This window comes from Hemitrygon akajei, chromosome 7 (genome assembly GCF_048418815.1).
Source record: "Hemitrygon akajei chromosome 7, sHemAka1.3, whole genome shotgun sequence".
In the NCBI taxonomy this organism is placed as follows: domain Eukaryota; kingdom Metazoa; phylum Chordata; class Chondrichthyes; order Myliobatiformes; family Dasyatidae; genus Hemitrygon; species Hemitrygon akajei.
Genome location: NC_133130.1, coordinates 182309022 through 182330633, shown reverse-complemented (window position 1 = coordinate 182330633; position 21612 = coordinate 182309022). Strand labels below are relative to the sequence as shown.

At 43.3% G+C, this 21612-nt stretch overlaps 1 protein-coding gene across 1 annotated transcript in view; it reads left to right on the top strand.

Annotated features, from left to right (window-relative positions):
* slc27a4 (solute carrier family 27 member 4) overlaps positions 1–21612 on the top strand; it is a 62474-nt gene that overhangs the window by 14439 nt on the left and 26423 nt on the right. The window contains exon 3 of the mRNA XM_073052811.1: positions 4646–5040. Coding sequence (XP_072908912.1) covers positions 4646–5040 — 395 coding nt within the window. The remainder of the gene's footprint in view (positions 1–4645; positions 5041–21612) is intronic.

The following is a 21612-nucleotide window of genomic DNA, read 5'->3' as shown; positions in this document are numbered from 1 at the left end:
ACATCGAAAGTAGAATCCGCTTCCTCGAGTGTTACGTATGGTCAGTACAGAGGTGTGGATCAGAAACATGTTATCCTTCTTCAGGGTCCATGAAACGAATTAATACTTTTGAAACATGGTGCTATCGACAAATGTTGAAGATCAGCTGGGTAGAGAAGGTTTCAAATGAGAGGGTTTGTCTGAAGTTGATAGACCACGGACACTGCTGGAGAAGATTATAAAGTTAAATGTTGCTTATTGTGGACACGTTATGTGGAGAGATGACATCTTGTCGGACTTGCTATATGGAAAGGTGGAGGGAAAGAAAGGAAGAGGAAGGCAAAGAACAACGTGGCTGGATAACATCAAGGATTGGGCCAAGCTGGACGAGACTAGGGACGTTGTGGACAAGTGTCGGGACAGAGCGGCGTGGAGGGAAATCGTCCGCCATCTGGAAATTCCAGATGTGACCTAATGATGACGACAACGGGCAAAAACATGAGAAGGTCAGGGAGGGATGGGTCCCCTCCTTCTTACCTTTCTCCTATGGTCCATTCTTCTCTATCAAATTTCTCCTTCTCCAGCCTTTGACCTTTCCCACCCACCTGGCTTTACCTTTCACCTCTTTACCACCCTCCCCACCTTTTTTTAAATTCTGGCATCTTTCCCCCTTCCTTCTCAGTCCTGAAGAAGTGTCTCAGTCCGAAATGTCCACTGTCTATTCATTTCCATAGATGCTGCCTGGCCTTCTGAGTTCCCTTGGTATTTTGTGTGTGTTGCTCTGGACTTTCAGCATCTGCAGACTGCTTCACGTTTTTGGATTGATATTCCTGATCAGGAAAATTCTCGCACTATAGACATCTTACAACTTGTGGAGAAGCGCAAAGCTTAAGATATAGTCACCAAATAATTGTCTCAGAATAAAGAACTTAACAACAGATAATGGCAATGCTCATTTTAGGTCAGACAATACCCATGGGGAGAGGAACAATTAATGTTTCAGATCACTGACTTTTTTTTTCTTTAAAATGTAGAAGTTGCTACCACAAAGTGATGTTGAAATGAAAAATGTAGAAGTAGTTAAAAGGAAACTGGATGGGAGTTTCAGAGAGAAACGAGGAGAAAATTGTGCTGTAAAAAGTTAAATTTGGAAGACTGAGGTGATTTAGAAAGAGCAATTGACATTCAACTGGGCTGCATCTATGACATTATCCAATTTTTGTGTAATTCTCTTTAAAAATATAACAAAGCATGTATAAAACAAAAATGAGAGATTATGGAAACCTGAAATAATAAAGACAAAATGCTGAAACCTGCCTCATAAAAAGGTTTTCAACCTGAAGTCTTAACTGTTTCTCTTTCTGTAGAGCAGAGGTTCCCAACTTTTTTCATGCCATGGACCTTAACCATTTACCCCAGATTGGGAACCCCTGCTACAGGCACGACTTGACCGGTTAAGTATTTCCAGCATTTTCTGTTTTTAATGTAGTACATTTAGTTCAAAATGTGCGCAGGCTACTGCACAGTGAAACATGCATCACAGCAGAGTGGTGGAAATGAGGGGCTGGTGTTGAAATTACGAAGAAGCAAAGAGGTAGAGTTTAGCAGGTTCCATAGGAAAAGCAGTAAAATATTCTGCAGTGAAGGAAGGTAAAGGGGTAGAGCTTAAAAGATTGAAACTGAGGGGTTGAATGGATGATGGGACGGTGAGACTGGAGAAATCTGCTGCAGGAGGGTGAGATTGTGTCTATACTGAGCTGCACGGTGGCATAGTGGTTAGCACAACGCTTTACGGTATCTGCGACACGGGTTCAATTCCGGTCGCTGCCTGTAAGGAGTTTGTACGTCCTCCCGTTACCACATGGGTTTCCTCCAGGTGCTCGGGTTTCTTCCCATAGTCGAAAGATGTACCGGTTGGTAGGTTAATTGGTCTTGTAAATTGTCACATGATTAGGTGAGCATTCAATTGGGGGATTGCTGGATGGTGTGACTCAAAAGGCCTACTCTCCACTGTATCTCAATCAATCAATAAAACTTATTTAATTCTCCCTCACTCTCGTGCATCTGGGCCTGTGGATCAGTGCAATAGGGTACTGTTGACTACTGGGAACCTTTGGCTCGTCACTCCTTGAAGTGGAGAGAGGGCATTTGGGCTGGTAGTGACAAACAAGAGACCGTGCACAGGGCACATGGAAACCCTTGGTGGCTGTCAGAAAGAGATTCACAACCTGGCCTAAATGTGGAAGGATTGTCCTCGTTAACCTCCTCAGAACCCAGAGTGGAACTGTGTCATTCTTATCCCGCAAGACTGCCCAAGAGGGAGAAAAATGGGTGCTGAGGTGATGTGGGAGGGAGAATTGTGCTGTTTCCTTTTAGAGAAATTGAAATAATAAGGGAAAGGAGAGATTTGGAGTAATCCTGAATTCTATAGTGCAGACCAAAACTGTTTGGCTCGTGTTGCCAGGAGATGTGGACAAAGGCCTACTAAAACCATATGTGGGCGCCACAGGAGTGGAAGTGAGTGGTTGCATGGATACATTTAATGGCAGGTTTGAAACTTAGGGGTGGGTAAACAGCTGTTTAGCACTAAGTGACTGTATAAAACAGCTTGTGGCCAGATGACTCTTAAAGTATCACAAAAAGAAATGATCAGGATTACCATCTGATATTAAGGTTTAAACATATTAGGGTGAAAGTCATTCAGCAGTATAATTCATAGGTATAAATTCAGTTCACAGCTATTTCAAATAGATTAACATATTGTAGATAGGTTTCCGGCTTAAAGGTGATAAATTTAAAGAAGAGAGGAGGGAAGATAAATTAGCCATGATTGAATGGCGGAGGAAACTCAGTGGGTAATTCTGCTCTTGTGTCTCATGGTCTTATAAAAATTCAGGTATAATTTCACACAAAGTTTGGATTTCTGTCCTTGGAGCACAGAAAATTGCGAAGAATTTTGATTAAAGATGAACAACATCATAATTGGTTTGAGTGGGATGACTTTTGCTATTAGAAAGTGACTCTAGGTTGAGCTGGAAGGACATGTTGAAAATTCAAGCCAATAGATACAAGGGTGATGATGAGGATGAATGTTGGTGGTTACGACCTGGAACTTGCAGATTCAGGCAGGACTTTGGGAATTGGAGTGACATTTGAGCACAAATTTGTGAAAAGGATGGGACTAAAAGGATTACAAGGAGCTAGCATAGACTTGGCACATTGAATTGCCTCCTTTTGTACCAAACAAAAATGTTATTGATTTGGTATATAGAGGGTTAGTAGACTAACTCGGCCCATTTACAACTAACCTGCACAAATTATAGTTGGACGCTTTCCCCTATTATTGAATGGAATGGGATTGTGGTGTCTCCAACCAGAACAGCAAATTACACGAGGTTACCAAATTGTGAAGTGAAATCCCTTTGGCCAATCGTGTCCTTGACGGGAAAAAAATTCTCTGGATTTAAAAATAAACCTTTAGGCAGCCTGAAATGAGATGGGGACTGGTTATGTTCTGCTGTCTCATCAGGTTAAATTCAGATTCATTTATTTATCACATGCACATTGAAACATGCAGTGAAATGAATAATTTGTGTTAACAACCCAAGGATGTGCTGGAGGTCAGCCCAGAAATGTCAGCACACATTCCAGCCCCAACGTCGTGTTCAGCAGAATGCAAGAAGCAACAGCACGACAGAAGCAAAACAATAATCGTAAAACAAGCCCCTTTCCTCTCTCTGTGTCTGTCTCTCTAACTCTCCCACCACCAACCCTCCAGACATCAGGCCTCCAACTTGTAGGCCCAGGGCTTCTGCTATCAGGTATTGACTTGTGGTCTCACTGACTCCGGTCTTCAACATTTGGTATTGAACACAGGACTTGCCGATGATGGGACCCAAACTCCATTCTCGCTGATTCACCAACTTGGGGTGTCACCAGCCCTCTGATCCTGGGAGCTGCCAGCCTGCGGACCCGCCCACCTCAGGGTGTTAAGGTGGGGGTAGGGTGTGAGTGTCACCAACCCTAGTCTTCACTGCTCGTCATTTACTGCACTTGCCAAACTGATATCCACCCGTGGGGAGCGCTGGCCTACGCCTGCAAGGTGCAGTTCAGCCTGGACTCTGGCCTGACCTCGAGCTCCCCCACGTCCCTGTCCCTAAACCCTAACCTAATATGACCCTGCCCTGCCCCAAAAACCATCCCTTTTTTAAAAAAAATGGCATGAAGTCAGAGCCACAACCTCGACAGACATCTCAGCTCAGTGCCATCTCAATATTTCACCACTTTCTTCTCCGTATGTTGTTTTCTTCAGTGTTGCCTCCCCCTCTGTTAATCCCAAAGATCTCACTGCATCTGGGTGTGACTGACCATGACTACTCAGAAAGAAAAAAATACTATGCTACAGGAAATGTAGCAAGCTCTCTCAAGCGGCAAAGGAGGAAATAATCAGATCATCGTCTATTTTAAGTACTGGTTGGGAGATAAATGTTGAGCTAGACATGAGTGCGGTGAGGGAGTGTGGAGGTGGTGAGATTGCCTGTCTGTATTTGCTGATGGGACACCAGTACAAGTGCTAAAACTATTCTCACCGCTCCACCCTGTGAAAGTGCTGGAGGGACAGAGGCAGCTACTAACGCCCTTCTTTGTTTTTGCCTCCCTATCTCAGTGCTGCTGGTGTCCTCCTCAAAGTGAAGCTCAATGTGAAGCGGAATTTGAAATTGAACAACACGGTCCCAAAAATCTTCCAAGAAGTTGCTCAGAGGCACCCGGAAAAGACGGCGCTCATCTTCGAAGGGACTGGCGTTGCTTGGAGTTTCCGGGAGCTGGACGAGTACTCAAACAGAGTGGCCAACTTTTTCTCTGAACGCGGCTGCCGCCCCGGTGATGTGGTGGCCCTTTTCATGGAGAGCAGGAACGAGTACGTGGGACTGTGGCTGGGCTTGGCGAAAGTTGGAGTCGAGGCAGCGCTGATAAACTTCAATTTGCGACTGGACGCCCTGACCCACTGCATCACCATCTCCAAGGCCAAGGCCATTATATTCGGCAGCGAACTGAATGGTGGTAAGTTCAAAGTGAAGGCATCAGTGTCCACACATTTTAATTCCACATCCCATTCCCATTCCAATATGTCTGTCCATGGCCTCCTCTACTGTCAAGATGAAGCCACACTCAGGTTGGAGGAACAACATTTTATTTTCCGTCTGGGTAGCCTCCATCCTGATGGCATGAACATTGATTTCTCTAACTTCCATTAATACCCGTCCTCCCCTTCTTACCCCATCCCTTATTTATTTATCCCCCCTTTCTCTCTTTTTTTCTCTCTCTGTCCCTCTCCCAATCACTCCTTGCCTGCACTCCATCTCCCTCTGGTGCTCCCCTCCCCCTTTCCTTCTCCCTAGGCCTCCCGTCCCATGATCCTCTCCCTTCTCCAGCTGTGTATCCCTTTTTCCAATCAACTTTCCAGCTCTTAACTTCATCCCTCCCCCTCCTGTCTTCTATCATTTCGGATCTCCCCCTCCCCCTCCCCCTCCTACTTTCAAATCTCTTACTATCTCTTCTTTCAGTTAGTCCTGACGAAGGGTCTCGACCTGAAACGTCGACTGTGCTTCTCCCTAGAGATGCTGCCTGGCCTGCTGTGTTCCACCAGCATTTTGTGTGTGTTGCTTGAATTTCCAGCATCTGCAGATTTCCTCGTGTGCATTAGTGACCAGGCAGGACCAAAGGGGGCAAACAGGTGACTTCAGAGTTTTAAAAAAAAGAGACTAAAGCACATTTTCATTCCAAATCAACCAGATCTGAATCCCCAAAGCATCTTAAAGGGAACTGTTTTACCATTTTATAGTGTTCAATTTACAGAGAATGTAGTACTTTCTTTTGAATTATTATCTTTTATAATGTAGGGAACACAGATACAACTTAGAACACACTAGGGTCTTTACAATAACAATCCATTTTCAGTGATATCATTTGGATAAATGCTCTCTGGACCATGAGAACTTTTTGTTTTGAAGCAGGTCGATGTAAAGGACTCTGTGGTACCAAGAGAACAAACAGACTTTAAGTTTGCCCTAAAGGACACTGGCCACGAAAGTGCAGCACTCCCTCACTCAGTCTTGCATTGGATTGTGTGGCTGGAATGTATACTCAGGTCTGCAGCGGGGTTTGAACTTGCAACGTCGTGCCTTGGAGGCAACCTCCTGCTCTTCATCACACTTCCCTTTCAAAGAATTTGTCTGAGCTGCTTTTGAAAGATGATGCAGTATTGAATCTGTTTCCAGTGTTCTTTTGGAGTGTGCAGAGTTTAAAAACAATGCATTTCCCCTTCCCCTTGCCAGGCCCCACACCCCTCCCTGGTGCTCTGATTGAGCGAAGGCAAACTTGCAACGTGCAAAAGGAACAAAAGTGGCACACTGTCCAGAATGATCGCAGGCAAGGCCGAGGATTTAGTTTTATGTGACCTTAAATGAGTTTAAAGAAATCCAAGTAGCTGTTTTTCTATTTAGTTGTGAGTTATTTACTAATTTAGTGGCAGGGGAAAAATGTCCATTTCCATCTGTGGCATTTGTGATCGTCAGTGGGAATGGAAGTCACTTTATTTATTCAAGTTTACATCAGTTATCAGTGTACCATGACTGACTTGCTGCCTGTTCGCTGCTGGTGTTTAGGGCAGCAGTGAGGGTCCTCCATCTCTGGCAGGGTTCAGGGCTTCCTTCATCATGTCGGTAGCTTCCTCTCGGTTTACTGTCAGTCACACAAGGCCCAGGTGGAGACTCAGGAATACCATCACACTCACATGTAGAAAGGTTCTTCATTGCCGTTTCCGTTACAATTTTGTTCTTACCAGTCAGGGTTGTTAGCCCTGAGCTGAACTCCCGAACCTGGAGGACTGGTAGCCCACACTCTTAGTCTGATATCTACCCTTTGATCTGTTTGGTGTGCGTGATCCTACCAGGAGCCAAAACATAAAGCCCTGACTCTGGGCAACATAGCTCTCCAAGTCAGAGGCACGCAAGCCTCCAAACTCTACGGCAAAGTTGCGATCCTCTTGGAGGAGTGTGCCATGACGCTGGGATTAATTAAATTTTTTAAAATTTAGAGATACAGGACCGTAACAGACTCTTCTGGCTCAGCAAGTCCAGGCTGCGTAATTGCACCCATGTGACCAATTAACCGCCGTCTTTGGGATGCGGGAGAGAACAGGAGCCCTCAGAGGAAATGCACGTGGTCACGGGGCGAACGTACAAATTCCTTACAGCGGCGGTCACTAGATAGATAGATACTTTATTCATCCCCATGGGGAAATTCAACATTTTTTCCAATGTCCCATACACTTATTGTAGCAAAACTAATTACATACAATACTTAACTCAGTAAAAATATGATATGCATCTAAAATCACCCTCTCAAAAAGCATTAATAGATAGCTTTTAAAAAGTTCTTAAGTAGTTTACTTAAATATATTGAGTCCTAACCCCGGCACTTTAACATATCTTACTCCTGGCGGTTGAATTGTAAAGCCGAATGGCATTGGGAAGTATTGATCTCTTCATCCTGTCTGAGGAGCATTGCATTGATAGCAACCTGTCGCTGAAACTGCTTCTCTGTCTCTGGATGGTGCTATGTAGAGGATGTTCAGGGTTTTCCATGATTGACCGTAGCCTACTCAGCGCCCTTCGCTCTGCTACCGATGTTATACTCTCCAGTACTTTGCCCACGACAAAGCCCGCCTTCCTTACCAGCTTATTAAGACGTGAGGCGTCCCTCTTCTTAATGCTTCCTCCCCAACACGCCACCACAAAGAAGAGGGCGCTCTCCACAACTGACCTATAGAACATCTTCAGCATCTCACTACAAACATTGAATGACGCCAACCTTCTAAGGAAGTACAGTCGACTCTGTGCCTTCCTGCACAAGGCATCTGTGTTGGCAGTCCAGTCTAGCTTCTCGTCTAACTGTACTCCCAGATACTTGTAGGTCTTAACCTGCTCCACACATTCTCTATTAATGATCACTGGCTCCATATGAGGCCTAGATCTCCTAAAGTCCACCACCATCTCCTTGGTCTTGGTGATATTGAGACGCAGGTAGTTTGAGTTGCACGATATCACAAAGTTCTGTATCAGTTTCCTATACTCTTCCTCCTGACCATTACATAGCATGCTGTCTCTACTGCTACTGTTTTACCCTGCGGTGTTTCAGATCAGACTTGTGTGGTTTCAGGGCAGATTCCTAGGAAATACTTGAAGCAGGAGGAAATGATGAGAGTTTAATTTATTAAAAATAATCTGCAGTACTTTGGAACTCAACGTGGGCTTATCGGTCTCTCGTTGCTGTGACATAGAAAAAATAAGCAGCCGGTGATACCAAATTATAGGAAAGATGTCAACAAAATAGAGAGAGTACAGAGGAGATTTACTAGAATGTTACCTGGATTTCAGCACCTAAGTTACAGGGAAAGGTTGAACAAGTTAGGTCTTTATTCTTTGGAGTGTAGAAGGTTGAGGAGGGACTTGATAGAGGTATTTAAAATTATGAGGGAGATAGATAGAGTTGATGTGGATAGGCCTTTTCCATTGAGAGTAGGGGAGATACAAACAAAAGGACATGAGAGTTAGGGGGCAAAAGTTGAGGGGTAACACGAGAGGAAACTTGTTTACTCAGAGAGTGATAGCTGTGTGGAATGAGCTTCCAGTAGAAGTGGTAGAGGCAGGTTCGGTATTGTCATTTAAAGCAAAATTGGATAGGTATATGGACAGGAAAGGAATGGAGTGTTATGGGCTGAGTGCAGATCGGTGAGACTAGGTGAGAGTAAGCGTTCGGCACGGACTAGAAGGGCTGAGGTGGCCTGTTTCCGTGCTGTAATTGTTATATGACGATAGAGCCTTCATCAGACTTGGCTCAGCTGATGGCTGTCCTGCTTCTGAGATGTCTCCTCCAGGGACCTGAGCATAAGTTCCAGTCCGAAGGGAGTGCTGTGCTGTTAGGGATTCTCTTTTCGGATTAGACCAGCAGCAGACTTTCCTGCCTTTGAAAGTGGAGAGTAAAGAAATTCCCCCAGTAGCTGTCGGAAAAGGTATTGCTTAACCAACTTGAGTTATAAGGAGTGTTTGTTGTAACATATGTCTTTCTAGGACTTTGTCACACCTCCCACATTGTATCAGCAATTGGATTTGAGGTGCCTCAAGTTGTGAAAGACATTCAGTGGTTAAGCAGAGACTTATCTATTGACAACAGAATTATTATCTGAGCTTTTTTGCATAGCAGTGAGTTCATTTTTTTTTAACCTTCTCCACGCAACCTTGCCTGCTTTTTAACCCTTCCCTTGCCTGTATGACCTCCCATAGTGAAGGAACCCAGATGAATTCTCAAAGCTATTATCAGAAGTTGCCTTGAGCAGAATAGTATATAAAGCGGAAATTGGAAATTAAAAGTGTAAGTGCCAGAAATACTCAGTAGATCAGTCAGAATTTGTGAGGTGGGGTGACTAGGAACATCACTCTCCACAGAAGCTCCCTGATCAGCTATGTATTTCCAGCATTTATGGTTTTGATTTTATTATGATTGCCAGCAGCATAAAAACCAGAATTGGGCCTTGTACGTACAGGCGAACCAGAACACCCTGCTGGTGTAACTCTGAATGTGTGTCACTTTTACCCCCAAGAGAAGAATTTAGTGTTAATCTAAGCAGCTGAACATTGAAAGGAATCCCATGCAAGGCTTTGAGTGAAAACTGTGACTGAAAGTGGGACAGGAGGATAATTGGCAGTTGAGGTCACATGAGGCCTAGTAGTTACCAGTGAGGCCTTTTGGTTATCTGGGAAATGTCAACAGTGGGGAAACAACAACAGATCACAATCTTTATCCCAACCTGCTTGACCCCCCACCCACCCATTTCATCCTGTTCTACCTTACAACTCGCAGGAGATTTAAGTTCAAAGTAAAATTTATTATCAGAGTACATGCACGTCACCACATACAACACTGAGATTCTTCTTCTGTGGGCATACTGAGCAAATCTGTAGAACAGTAACTAAACAGGATCAATGGACAACAAACGCAGATATAAATAAATAGCAATAAATAATGAGCAGGAAATAACAAGAAGAAGAGTCCTTAATGAGTGTATTTATCCCCTTGTGTTATCTGACTGTGGTGGGTCTCATCAGCAAGAACGACGAGTCAGCTTACAGAGAGGAGGTGCAGCGGCTAACGGACTGGTGCAGAGCCAACAACCTGTCTTTGAATGTGAACAAAACAAAAGAGATGGTTGTTGACTTCAGGAGGGCACGGAGCAACCACTCCCCGCTGAACATCGACGGCTCCTCGGTAGAGATCGTTAAGAGCACCAAATTTCTTGGTGTTCACCTGACGGAGAATCTCACCTGGTCCCTCAACACCAGCTCCATAGCAAAGAAAGCCCAGCAGCATCTCTACTTTTTGCGAAGGCTGAGGAAAGTCCATCTCCCACCTCCCATCCTCATCACATTCTACAGGGGTTGTATTGAGAGCATCCTGAGCAGCTGCATCACTGCCTGGTTCGGAAATTGCACCATCTCGGATCGCAAGACCCTGCAGCGGATAGTGAGGTCAGCTGAGAAGATCATCGGCGTCTCTCTTCCCGCCATCACGGACATTTACTCTACACGCTGCATCCGCAAAGCAAACAGCATTATGAAGGACCCCACACACCCCTCATACATTCTCTTCTCCCTCCTGCTGTCTGGGAAAAGGCTCCGAAGCATTTGGGCTCTCATGACTAGACTATGTAACAGTTTCTTCCCCCAAGCTATCAGACTCCTCAACACCCAGAGCCTGGACTGACACCTTACTGCCCTATTGTCTTGTTTATTATTTATTGTAATGCCTGCACTGTTTTGTGCACTTTATGCAGTCCTGGGTAGGTCTGTAGTCTAGTGTAGTTTTTTACGTAGTTCAGTCTAGTTTTTGTACGGTGTCATGTAACACCATGGTCCTGAAAAACATTGTCTCGTTTTTACTATGCACTGTACATAGCAGTTATGGTCAAAATAACAATGAAAGTGACTTGACTTGAAGAGCCTGGTGGTTGAGGGGTAGTAACTGCTCTTGAACCTGGTGGTGCAAATCCTGAGGCTCTTGTACCTTCTACTTGATGGCAGTAGTGAGAAAAGAGCTTGGCCTGGGTGGTGAGGATCTTTGAAGGTTGCTGCTTTTCTATGATAACGTTTCATGTAGATGTGCTCAATACTTGGGAGGGTTTTACCTGTGATGTACTGTGCCGAATCCACTACTTTTATAGGATTTTCTACTCAAAGATATTGGTGTTCCCATACCAGGCCGTAATGTAACTCTGGACTACCTCTTTCGTCCAATCAGCTTCTTTTAATGGCCTACTAGAGCCTAAGTGCGACCATACATCCTGCATCCAGGATGTTGTTTAAAGTGCATTGGACATGGCACCATGAGATAAGAGGATTGTTCTATTTAAGTTTGCATTTGATATTTCAATGCACTTATCAGGCTAATATTACAGAGGGTTAAACTTGCATCACGATTGTAGCTCCAGGGGAGTAACTGTTCCGCCAATACACAAGAACTGTCGCGGGTGAAGGACACAATCTGTAAATGAGAAGTTCCCAAGCAGTTTTGCTCTTGGTGAGGTACTTTCACACAAGGATTCCACCTTCATTGCTCCAGGTGTACACGCAGTTGAATTGCAAACCCATTCCTGGTAGCCCATTTAATCATTAAATTTTCTAATGCTGTTGGCAGAAAAGTGAAGTTGTTGATTTTTCTTTTGAAAACGTCAAATCACCTTTGCGCTGGTTGTGGCGCTGTTTGACCACCCTGCTTTTCGTTGTGGCACTTACTTCGCCCACCGTTGTGATGGACAGTAAATGCAAACCTGGTGAACACTACACAGCAATCACATTGAGTAAATCTTTTGCCTCTTGAGTCATGAATTCCCACCCCAGAGACTTAAGTACAAAAAGTGGATTAGTGGCTGCAATATCTCCATTTCAAAGCCATGTAAAGCACGTTAAAACAATCTGAGATTATGAAAGACCTTCAGATTTGAGTTTAACGGCAACTGGGTAGAAGGAGATGAGTTATACAGCTCTCGTTACATGCACATGAAGGACAACTGTTTGAGTGATTATGCAGAAAGTTTGAAGTTAATAACTCATCTTCTACCTTAGGTCACAGACTTATCAATCACCCCTGCTGTGGACACTTTCTGGAGGTCCAAGATCCGTATGCTCCACGACTGCCGGACTAAGTGTGTAAATGTAGGAGGGGACTATGTTGAAAAATAAATGTGCTAGGTTTACTAAAATTGACTCCTTCGACCTTAGGCAATGAACTTATCAATCACCCCTCGTAATTGATGTATTCAAGATCATGAATAGTTTTGTGGTGAGTAAAGAGAGACTGTTTCCAGTGGCAGAAAGGTGGAAAACTGGGCACATTGCTCGAGGCGGCACGAGCAACTTAAGACAGATGGTTGCAATGTGGAATGCTTTTTGGAAGTATGAAGGAAAACAAATCTTCGGAAAACCCAGTGGCATTGTAGCGCAACAGTATAACAGCTCGGGGCGTTCCAGGGTTCGGAATTCATTTCCGGCACCGTCCGTGAGGAGCTTGTACATTCTTCCTGTGACTGTGTGGACTTCCTCTCAGTCCAAAGACATACATGTTAGTAGGCTAATGAGTCGTTGCAAACTATCCTGTGATTAGCTGGTGTTAAATATGTGGTTGCTGGGTGGTGTGGCTTGTTGGGCTGGAAGGGTCTGTTCCTAGGTGATGCTCGTCCTTTGCTCACATATTTGAGTCCCACAGAATGACATAAAATAACATTTTGGTATTTGCTGTGTAATATCCTCTGTTGTGCAGCATATTACAATAGGAGGAAATAGCAGGATGCATGTGTAGAACCAGTCTTAGTCGAAGAGCAGCGGGGGAATGGTTAAACAGCAACACCCACAAAAACGCTGGAGGAACTCTGCAGATCAGGCAGCATCCAGGGAGAGAATAAGCAGTCGCCATATCGGGCTGAAGGGTCTCGGCCCGAAACATCTGCTGTTTATTCCCCTTCATAGATGCTGCCTGACCTGCTGAGTTCCTTCAGCATTTTGTGTGCATTGCTCTGGATTTCCAGAATTTGCAGAATCCCTTGTGTTTCAAGTTAAGTAGAGGTTTTTCCAGTGAAGATTGGAAATGCCAACTTTGGGAAGGGGTTTAGGAGGATAGAATTTTAGTAGCTAGCAGCTCTGATTATCCCTGATTAATGAAGTGATGAATGATCATAAGCAGGGTCAGGATCATTGCTGGGATTGGGTGAACTGAGAGAGCAAAGGGCTTGAAATCCCAGAATGTGGAAGTGATAAGCCAGGGACATGGAGATTTTGTAAGGTTCAGCAGATCTGGGTCTTTAGAATTTTGTTTATATGAAAGGGTTTTGCTAACGTCCTTTGCTACAGGACATCTCCTCTCTGTTGCTCGTGACGTTCTTGAGCAAAGTCGGATTTTGGCGCACAACAGAAAGAATTATAGACCAAAAATTCATTTGAATAGTGTGATAAAAATCAAGACTTTTTTCCCCTAATTGGGATCACACAATTGGAACGCGGAATAAACTCTCCACTCTCAATAAAATTGACCTGCTCCACGCTCTATAATCCCCCATTTATTAGGTAAATTCGCTCTGACCCTCAACAGCCAGGTAAATCATTCCTAGTTCAGTTATAATTCCAGGCTGGATCTGTGCTTAATGCTATTGTGTTTCAGCTGGTGGTTTGAGGCGATGCGGGTTATTCCCTCTATGGTGTAATTCAAAATTGCAAAGATATAATTTATTTCCATGAACACCTGAGAAAAGAGAACAAATGGAAACTTGAGTTTTCAGTCAGTAGAGGTCCTGCTTTAATCCACAACCTAGGAGATGATGCTTCTCAGAAATGCACACTTTAACTTCACCACACTGTGAATAAGCTATCTATCACATTACTGGCAGAATCAACAAATATGTTTGCATATTTCCACAAAATATGCAAACCCAACTAGCTGCGGCCTCCTGTTATTTTAATACTCTCAATGAACTGGGCTCAGATCAGGATTTGGACATATTTGTTACAACACCAATAACTTGTAAAGGCACATTATTATAGTGCAGCATTGGACTATATTTCACAGAAATCTGACTAGATTTAAAAAAAATACCAGGGCACTTTGGGGCGTTTGACCAAAAGTTTGTTTCTGGAGTAGCATTTGAGAGGAAAGGGAAGCAGTGAGGCTTAAAGATTTGAAAGGAAATGCTGGAATTTAGGCGAGCCACTAGTGGTGGGGTGAAGGGAAGGGAGCGGGCAGTAGGCCAGGGTTGATGAAATGCAGAGATTTATAAGCTTTGGATTGAGGTAGGGGAGAGGGCAAAAGGTCAGAAATTTAAGATGTTGATCATTTAGGTGAGTCGTCGATGAACATGAGTGGGAATGACACCCTAAATAATTTAGAATCTGAGTGTGAATCGAGAATCAAACTCTTTCATGTGAGCAAGTGAATGCTTGTGATTTATGGTGTTACCTGTCTGCCTGTAACGTACTAAAATGATGGCCACACTCTTTGATAACTCAGTCTGATAGCTCTTAAGATTTGTCCAATTGCACTATTGTCGTTTGTTTGGGTGGGTGAACAGGCTGAGGAGTGTGACTCCCTAACGGCTGAATTGTACTTGACATTTCCTTCCTGGTTTGGAGCAGTTTCTGTGCTCTCTGATTATGACTTGCAAACAGCAGTTCAGTTCAGTTCAGTTCTCCTCTGGGGCCATCCTGCCCCTGTTATGGTTTTTCTTTCTGTATTGTTTGGCTGATTTAATTGTCACACCCTCTTTCTACCTCTGAATGGTTGGTGTTGTGTATTTAACATTTAAGTTATATTTGAGTGTGTGTGTGTGTGTGTGTGTGTGTGTGTGTGTGTGTGTGTGTGTGTGTGTGTGTGTGTGTGTGTGTGTGTGTGTGTGTGTGTGTGTGTGTGTGTGTGTGTGTGTGTGTGTGTGTGTGTGTGTGTGTGTGTGTGTGTGTGTGTGTGTGTGTGTGTGTGTGTGTGTGTGTGAACCCCCCCCCCCCCCAAACCAATGGCGGCCTCATATTCAAATATACTTAAAACTGATGCCTCCATCATCAGGGCCGACCGTGGAATTTGCATCCTAGCTGTCTGGATACGGAGAGCAGCCATTGCCCATGTTACTGGCTCCCCCTCTCCATGTATCTGATGAACCAAAAGGAATGGCGCAGCCAGTCAGCGTTGGACTTAACGTAGGACAGCCTTGGGGCTCCAGCTCTGGATCTTTTCTCCTTGGGGTTTACTCCCGAAGCCCTCCCCGCCAGGCAGCGTTAGTTTGAGATCAGTTTTCCTTCTCCTACATGAGCTGCCAAACCCCATCTGCCCGAAGTGACTGGCTTTAAGGTGCCAGTAACTAGCCTTTGCTCCTTCTCCTGTCAGTAGAAACGGTCCTGAAGATCTTAGTAGCAAAGCCACACTTGAAGACCAGGAGCTGGACTTGGTTAACCATCAGAGGCTATTTGAGTCACACGCCTTTGGGAGCTTAACCCCACTACCACTTCTGGCTATAACAACCTTAAGGAACCATAAAGAATATATATATTCTTGTTTGTTTAAATAATGTTAAATAATTAATTACAGGTTCTATATAAAAATACGTTAATTGCATAGGTCATCACGCTACAATGTGATACGTTCGCACTTCACTACAAACTCGAAGTTAGACTTGCACTTCGAACTCCCGTGTCTTTCTTTGAATTAATTTAATGTTTTGAAATTACAAAGCATAACAGTTGGGATCTACCTTAACGGTTGACTGTCTATGCCTATGGAAACCTGAGCAAAGGGCTTTAGTGAGCAGAGAGAACATGTACAGAGAAGAGCAGCTGAAATAAGGAGATGAAACCAACAAGTGGAGGCATTTTAACACTGTCAGAAATGGATGTTGCTAGGAGGATCACTTCAGAGGATATTTAAAAGTCCACTTCATTTCTGTGGGTATCCAGTTACAAAGGGAGCAGGATTAATTCACTAAAGAACATTAGTGTACCTAATTGGGTTTTTATGACAATACACTATCTTTGTTGTCACCAGAATTGTGGAAGACTTTTTAATTCTCCTAGTCGGATGGTCTTTCATTGATTCTGTTATAGTTACTATTATATAGATTTGTTGAGTATGCCCACAAGAAATGAATGTCAGGGTTGACACGATGACATACATGTACTTTGATAATAACATTTACTTTTGAGTTTTGAACTTTAATTCCTGGTTTAACAACTTTACCAAATTTAAATTCCCCCAGCTAGTGAGATTTGCTTGGAAATTAGTTTGTCTCTGTATCTAGATATTAGTCAAATAACTTAGCCACAAGGTTATTGAACAGTGAGACGGATTACAAGTTACTGTTCATGGGCCCTGTTATCGGAATGAGATGTCTTTAATCTAAGAGGGGTCAATTACTTTACTGAAAGAGCAGTAGCTTCAGTTTGAAACACTGGGAAGTTTTTCAGAGAACTGTACAGGAACTACACTTTGGAGAGCGTAATTTTTGTAGTTGAGGCATAAAACTGAAGCCCTGGCTAACCCTCTAGATCCCAAGTGCTCTCCTCTGTAGAAGACAGGAGATGCTTTAAAAATTCTGGTCACTATTTATTCCACAATCAACATAACTTTTTAAAGTAAAATTGTCAGGTTATCATGTGATAAGCATAGCATCTTGTTGTGAGCAAATTGATTTGCAGCATGGTAGTGCAGTGGTTAGCACAATGCTTTACAGTCCAGTGACCCGGGTTCAATTCCCACAACTGCCTGTAAGGAGTTTGTGAGTGAGTTTCCTCCAGGTGCTCCGGTTTCCTCCCTCAGTCCAAAGACATACAGGTTGGTAGGTTAATTGGTCATTGTAATTGTCCTGTGATTAGGCTAGGATTAAATCTGGGGATTACTGGGAGGGGCTGGAATGGCCTATTCCGTGTGCATCTCAATGAATAAAATTTTATATTACAGCATTGACTACATTTAGTTCTAATTCTGCTTCAGAATGTTCTTATTAAAAAGTATAGTGTTTAAACTAAAGTAGAAAAGAAGGAACTTCTTGCATTAATATTAGGAAATGAGTCAAATTTTAATCTTGCATAATAAGTAAAATGTAATAGTAAAGGAATTTTGAGTTCTGATTTTTGGCATAGTGATAGAGTACTGCGATTGTTAATGTGGAGTGGAGAGCAAGTTTGTATATCTGGTGGGAGCAAAGGATGTTGGGAATGGTGAAGGTGGCGCACCGGGGAGGGGTGTGAGGCAGGTGGCAGAGAAGGAGTGCCAGGGGTGGGGGGTGGTGCAGATGCAGATACACCCAGCCCTGAGACACCAGGCAGGGTCATTTGATTCCAAACTGTTGGTTTATTGATCATTATAGAATGTCTCTCTGGTACTTCCTACTCCCTCCCCTCTCCCTTCCCCTTTTCCCAACAATGATTCCCCTCTTTCTGCCCCCTTCCAACTCTCAGTCCACAATAGAGACCCATACCAGAATCAGGCTTATCAACAACATCTCCTCACTGCACATTGCCTCTGTTTGTAAACCAACCACCTCATCTTCAGCACTATCATCTACCTTTCCTATGATACTTCCTGTACTGACGTGACTCGGTGGCTCTGTAATTTGTCCTCTTTATTTCAGGGGAAACTGAAAATCTAAAGTAATAAATATATTAGCATCTGAAAACTTGTGCTTGCATTTTGTGTTCCATGTGACCGATGTAGTCTTCGGCTGAGTGTTGTTGATTAATGTAGAAAGGGTGACATTGGATAAGCATACATCCTGCCTAATCTTTTTGCTGTCAATTGAAAGAAAAATCATCTGAAGTGGAGAGTGGGTGTCATAACTACCCTTGGCATGCCGTGGTTGAATCTGGTGCCTCTGACTCTGGTGAAATCGCTGCTTGCTGCTCTGGTTGTCCGGTCTGGTTTTGAGAGGGAGTTTTCATTTCAAACCCTCTGGTACTCATGGTGTTGAGATATTGTCTCTTTTGGGTGTTTATCACGTTACAAAGTTCAAGCATTTAATTGAAGATTTGTTGTGTGGGCTGGGCCAAGATGCCCTAATTAAAGCTTTGTTTGCATAAACTCTCTATGCAGGGTGTAATCTGCCTGAGGAATTTCAAATTAGAAATTGAAGGTCAAATTGCAGGCTACCTCAACCTCATCTGTGCACACAGTATTTTTGCCGTTTTCTGTTTCTTTGTCTGGTGTTCTGCTGAGTGCAGGTTTAGGGACTGGAAGCTTTTCTTTGGGTGGAATATTTTTAGAGGGTAGGACCAAAGGACTTCACAGGAGTGAAACAACCTGCTTTATTCAATCCACTGCCAAAAGATGCTAATCACAGTTGTGTTTCGTGCAGGGTGCAATTCTTCCAGTGTACTTCTAGGCCTTTCCCCCTGCACATCCCAGATACTCCGAGCAGTCTCCAATGGACACGTCTACTGTTCATTGCATGACTCACAAAGGGAATTTTATTTTCCTGATCCAATTTACTAAATCCTCTCAATTTTGAGTATTTCAGTTAGACTACTAAATATGTGCCTATTGATATATTCTGCGCACCAGCAGAATTGATGTATATGGGGTCTGGCCAAGAAAATGGGATCAAAGGGGTCTTATGAATGGTGGAACACACATTTTACCTGCCCTCTCTAATTCTTAAGCATTTTTATATTGGCTATTTATGGCAAAGAGTGGGAATAAAGGGAGTCTTTTCTGGTTGGCTGCCGGTGAACGGCGGTGTTCTGCATTGGGACTGTTTCTTCTTACGTCATATGTTAGTAATTTGGATGACAATTATTATTACTTATTATTACTTTATTGTCACCAAACAAGTGATACTAGAGCATACAATCATCACAGCGATATTTGATTCTGTGCTTCGCGCTCCCTGGAGTACAAATCGATAGTAAATATAATAAAAATTTAAATTATAAATCATAAATAGAAAAGGGAAAGTAAGGTAGTGCAAAAAAACTGAGAGACAGGTCCGGATATTTGGAAGGTATGGCCCAGATCCGGGTCAGGATCCGTTCAGCAGTCTTATCACAGTTGGAAAGCAGCTGTTCCCAAATCTGGCCGTACGAGTCTTCAAGCTCCTGAACCTTCTCCCGGAGGGAGATGGAAGAGGGACAAAAAGTGTGTTGGCTGGGTGGGTCGTGTCCTTGATTATCCTGGCAGCACTGCTCCGACAGCATGCAGTGTAAAATGAGTCCAAGGACGGAAGAATTGATGGCTTCATCACCAAGATTGTGGATGATACGAAGATAGGTGGAGGAGCAGGTAGTTTTGAGGAAGTAGAGAGGCTACAGCAGGACTTTGACAAATTAGGAGAATGAGCAAAGAAATGGCAGATGGAATACAGTGTTGGGAAGTGTATGATCATGCACTTTGGAAGAAGAAATGAGAACGTAGAGTATTATCTAAATGAAGAGAAAATTCAGAAATCTGATGTACAATGGGCCTTGGGAGTCCTCGTGCAGGGTTCCCTAATAGTTAATTTGCAGGTCGAGTCGGTGTTGAGGAAGGGAAATGCAATCTTAGCATTCATTTTGAAAAGACTAGAATATAAAAGCAAGGATGTAATGTTGAAGCTTTATAAAGCACTGGTGAGGCCCCACGTGGAGTATTATGAGCAGTTTTGGGCCCCTTATCTAAGAAAGGATGAGCTGATATTGGAGAGGGTTCAAAGGATGTTCATGAAAATGATCTGGGATTGCAAGTCTTCTCACACGAGTAGCGTTTGATCGCGCTGGGCCTGTATTCACTGGAGTTTGGAAGAATAAGAGGTGATCTCATTGAAACCTATTGAATGTTGAAAGGCTTTGATGGAGTGGATGGGGAGAGAAAGTTTCCTATGGTGGGAGAGTAAGACCAGAGGACACAGCCTCAGAATAGAGAGACTCTCTTCTAGAATGGAGATGAGGAGGAATTCCTTTAGCTAGAGGGTGGTGAATCTGTGAAACTAGTTGCCACAGGCAGCTGTGGAGGCCAAATCATTGGGTGTATTTAAGGCAGAGGTTGATAGATTCTTGATGAGTCAGGACATGAATGGATATGGGGAGAAGACAGGAGATTGGGGCTGAGAGGGAAAATGGATCAGCATGATAAAATGGCGGAGTAGACTCAATGGGCCAAGTGGCCTAACTCTGCTTCTATATCTTATGGTCTAATATTGGCGGTTTTTACTACTGTCTAGGGCAGCACCTTCATTTGTGGCTCTCATTGGAAGCAGGCTGTCTGTGATTCTTTATTCTTTGCAGTGTATGTAGCGGAATCTGATGAAGGCTGTAAAGGCTGCTTGTGAAACCCAGTGGAGTTCTTCTGGCCATCAGAAAAAAACTGCCTGTTTAATGTCAGATGCATTCTCCCAGTGTTAACATGTCTTCAGTTGTATCTCATTGCAGGGAAGGGGTTAAGTTACTGTACAAATATCCAGAGCTCTGGACTTCTGACCTAAGGATAACAGTTTGAAGCTCACCATGGCAGCTGTGGGATTTAGGTTTATTTTAAGATCCGACAATGTTAAGCAAAACTATTCAGTTGACATAATTGCCTTTTAACCCAGCCTGTATGGACGTTCAACCTTGAATATATTCAGTGATTTCTAATTCCAAAATTCTCTGGGATGGAGAATTCCTAAGAATTACAACACTCTGAGAGAAGAAAATCCTCTTTTGTCTGAAATGGGTGACGTCTTGTTCTGATACTGTGCCCCTTGCCTTTTCAATTAATATGATGACCTGATAAGTCAGGCTTTGGGCCTACTCAAGGCTGCTCTGGGTTTCGGATCTGAGGACTCAATTTGGTTCAGAATGTTGTTGTTCACTTGAATTGTTTGCATGATTTGCATTTTTTTCTCTTTCTCTTGTGCATCGGGTCTTGGTCTTTTTTTTCTTTAATTGGGTTCTTTCAGGTTTCTTGATTTGTAAACAAACAGATCTCAAGGTTGTATAATTTTATACATTCTTTAATAATAAATGTGCTTTGAACCTTTTGAATTTTAGTTCTAGATACCCCCACCAGGTGAAAAGCCCTCTCAGTATCCACCCTGTCAATCCCCTCTGGACCCTGTAACTTTTCATAAGATTGCACCTCATTTTTTTCCAGGCCCCAAAGAGTAAATGGTCGTCGGTGATGTTTCCACATATCATTTGCCACAAGAGTATGTAGAGAACAGTGAGAGGCAGGGTGTGAGGAGAGAAGGAATTCTCAACTGTCTTACAGCCATTCCTTTTATCGACTCTGGAAAGAATTTTGACTGCAATTCAAAACATTTTTAAATATTCTGTTTGCTTAATAACTTCACCTCCTCCAAGAACTGGAATGTTGGCTCCCAGCCGTCCAATCCCACAGTAAGATGGCTGATATATCAATTCTTTTCTTGTTTGCTGTTTATTGAAGATAAAGCACATTATAATGAATCCGAGAAACTGATAAAACAAGGTAATATACAGTACCTTCACTTCCTAAAAGCTCATCTTTTGCAAGATGATCTATTGCCATTATCTGGGTTAGTGTAAATATTTTTTACTGTTCTACGTTGCTGTGGAGTGC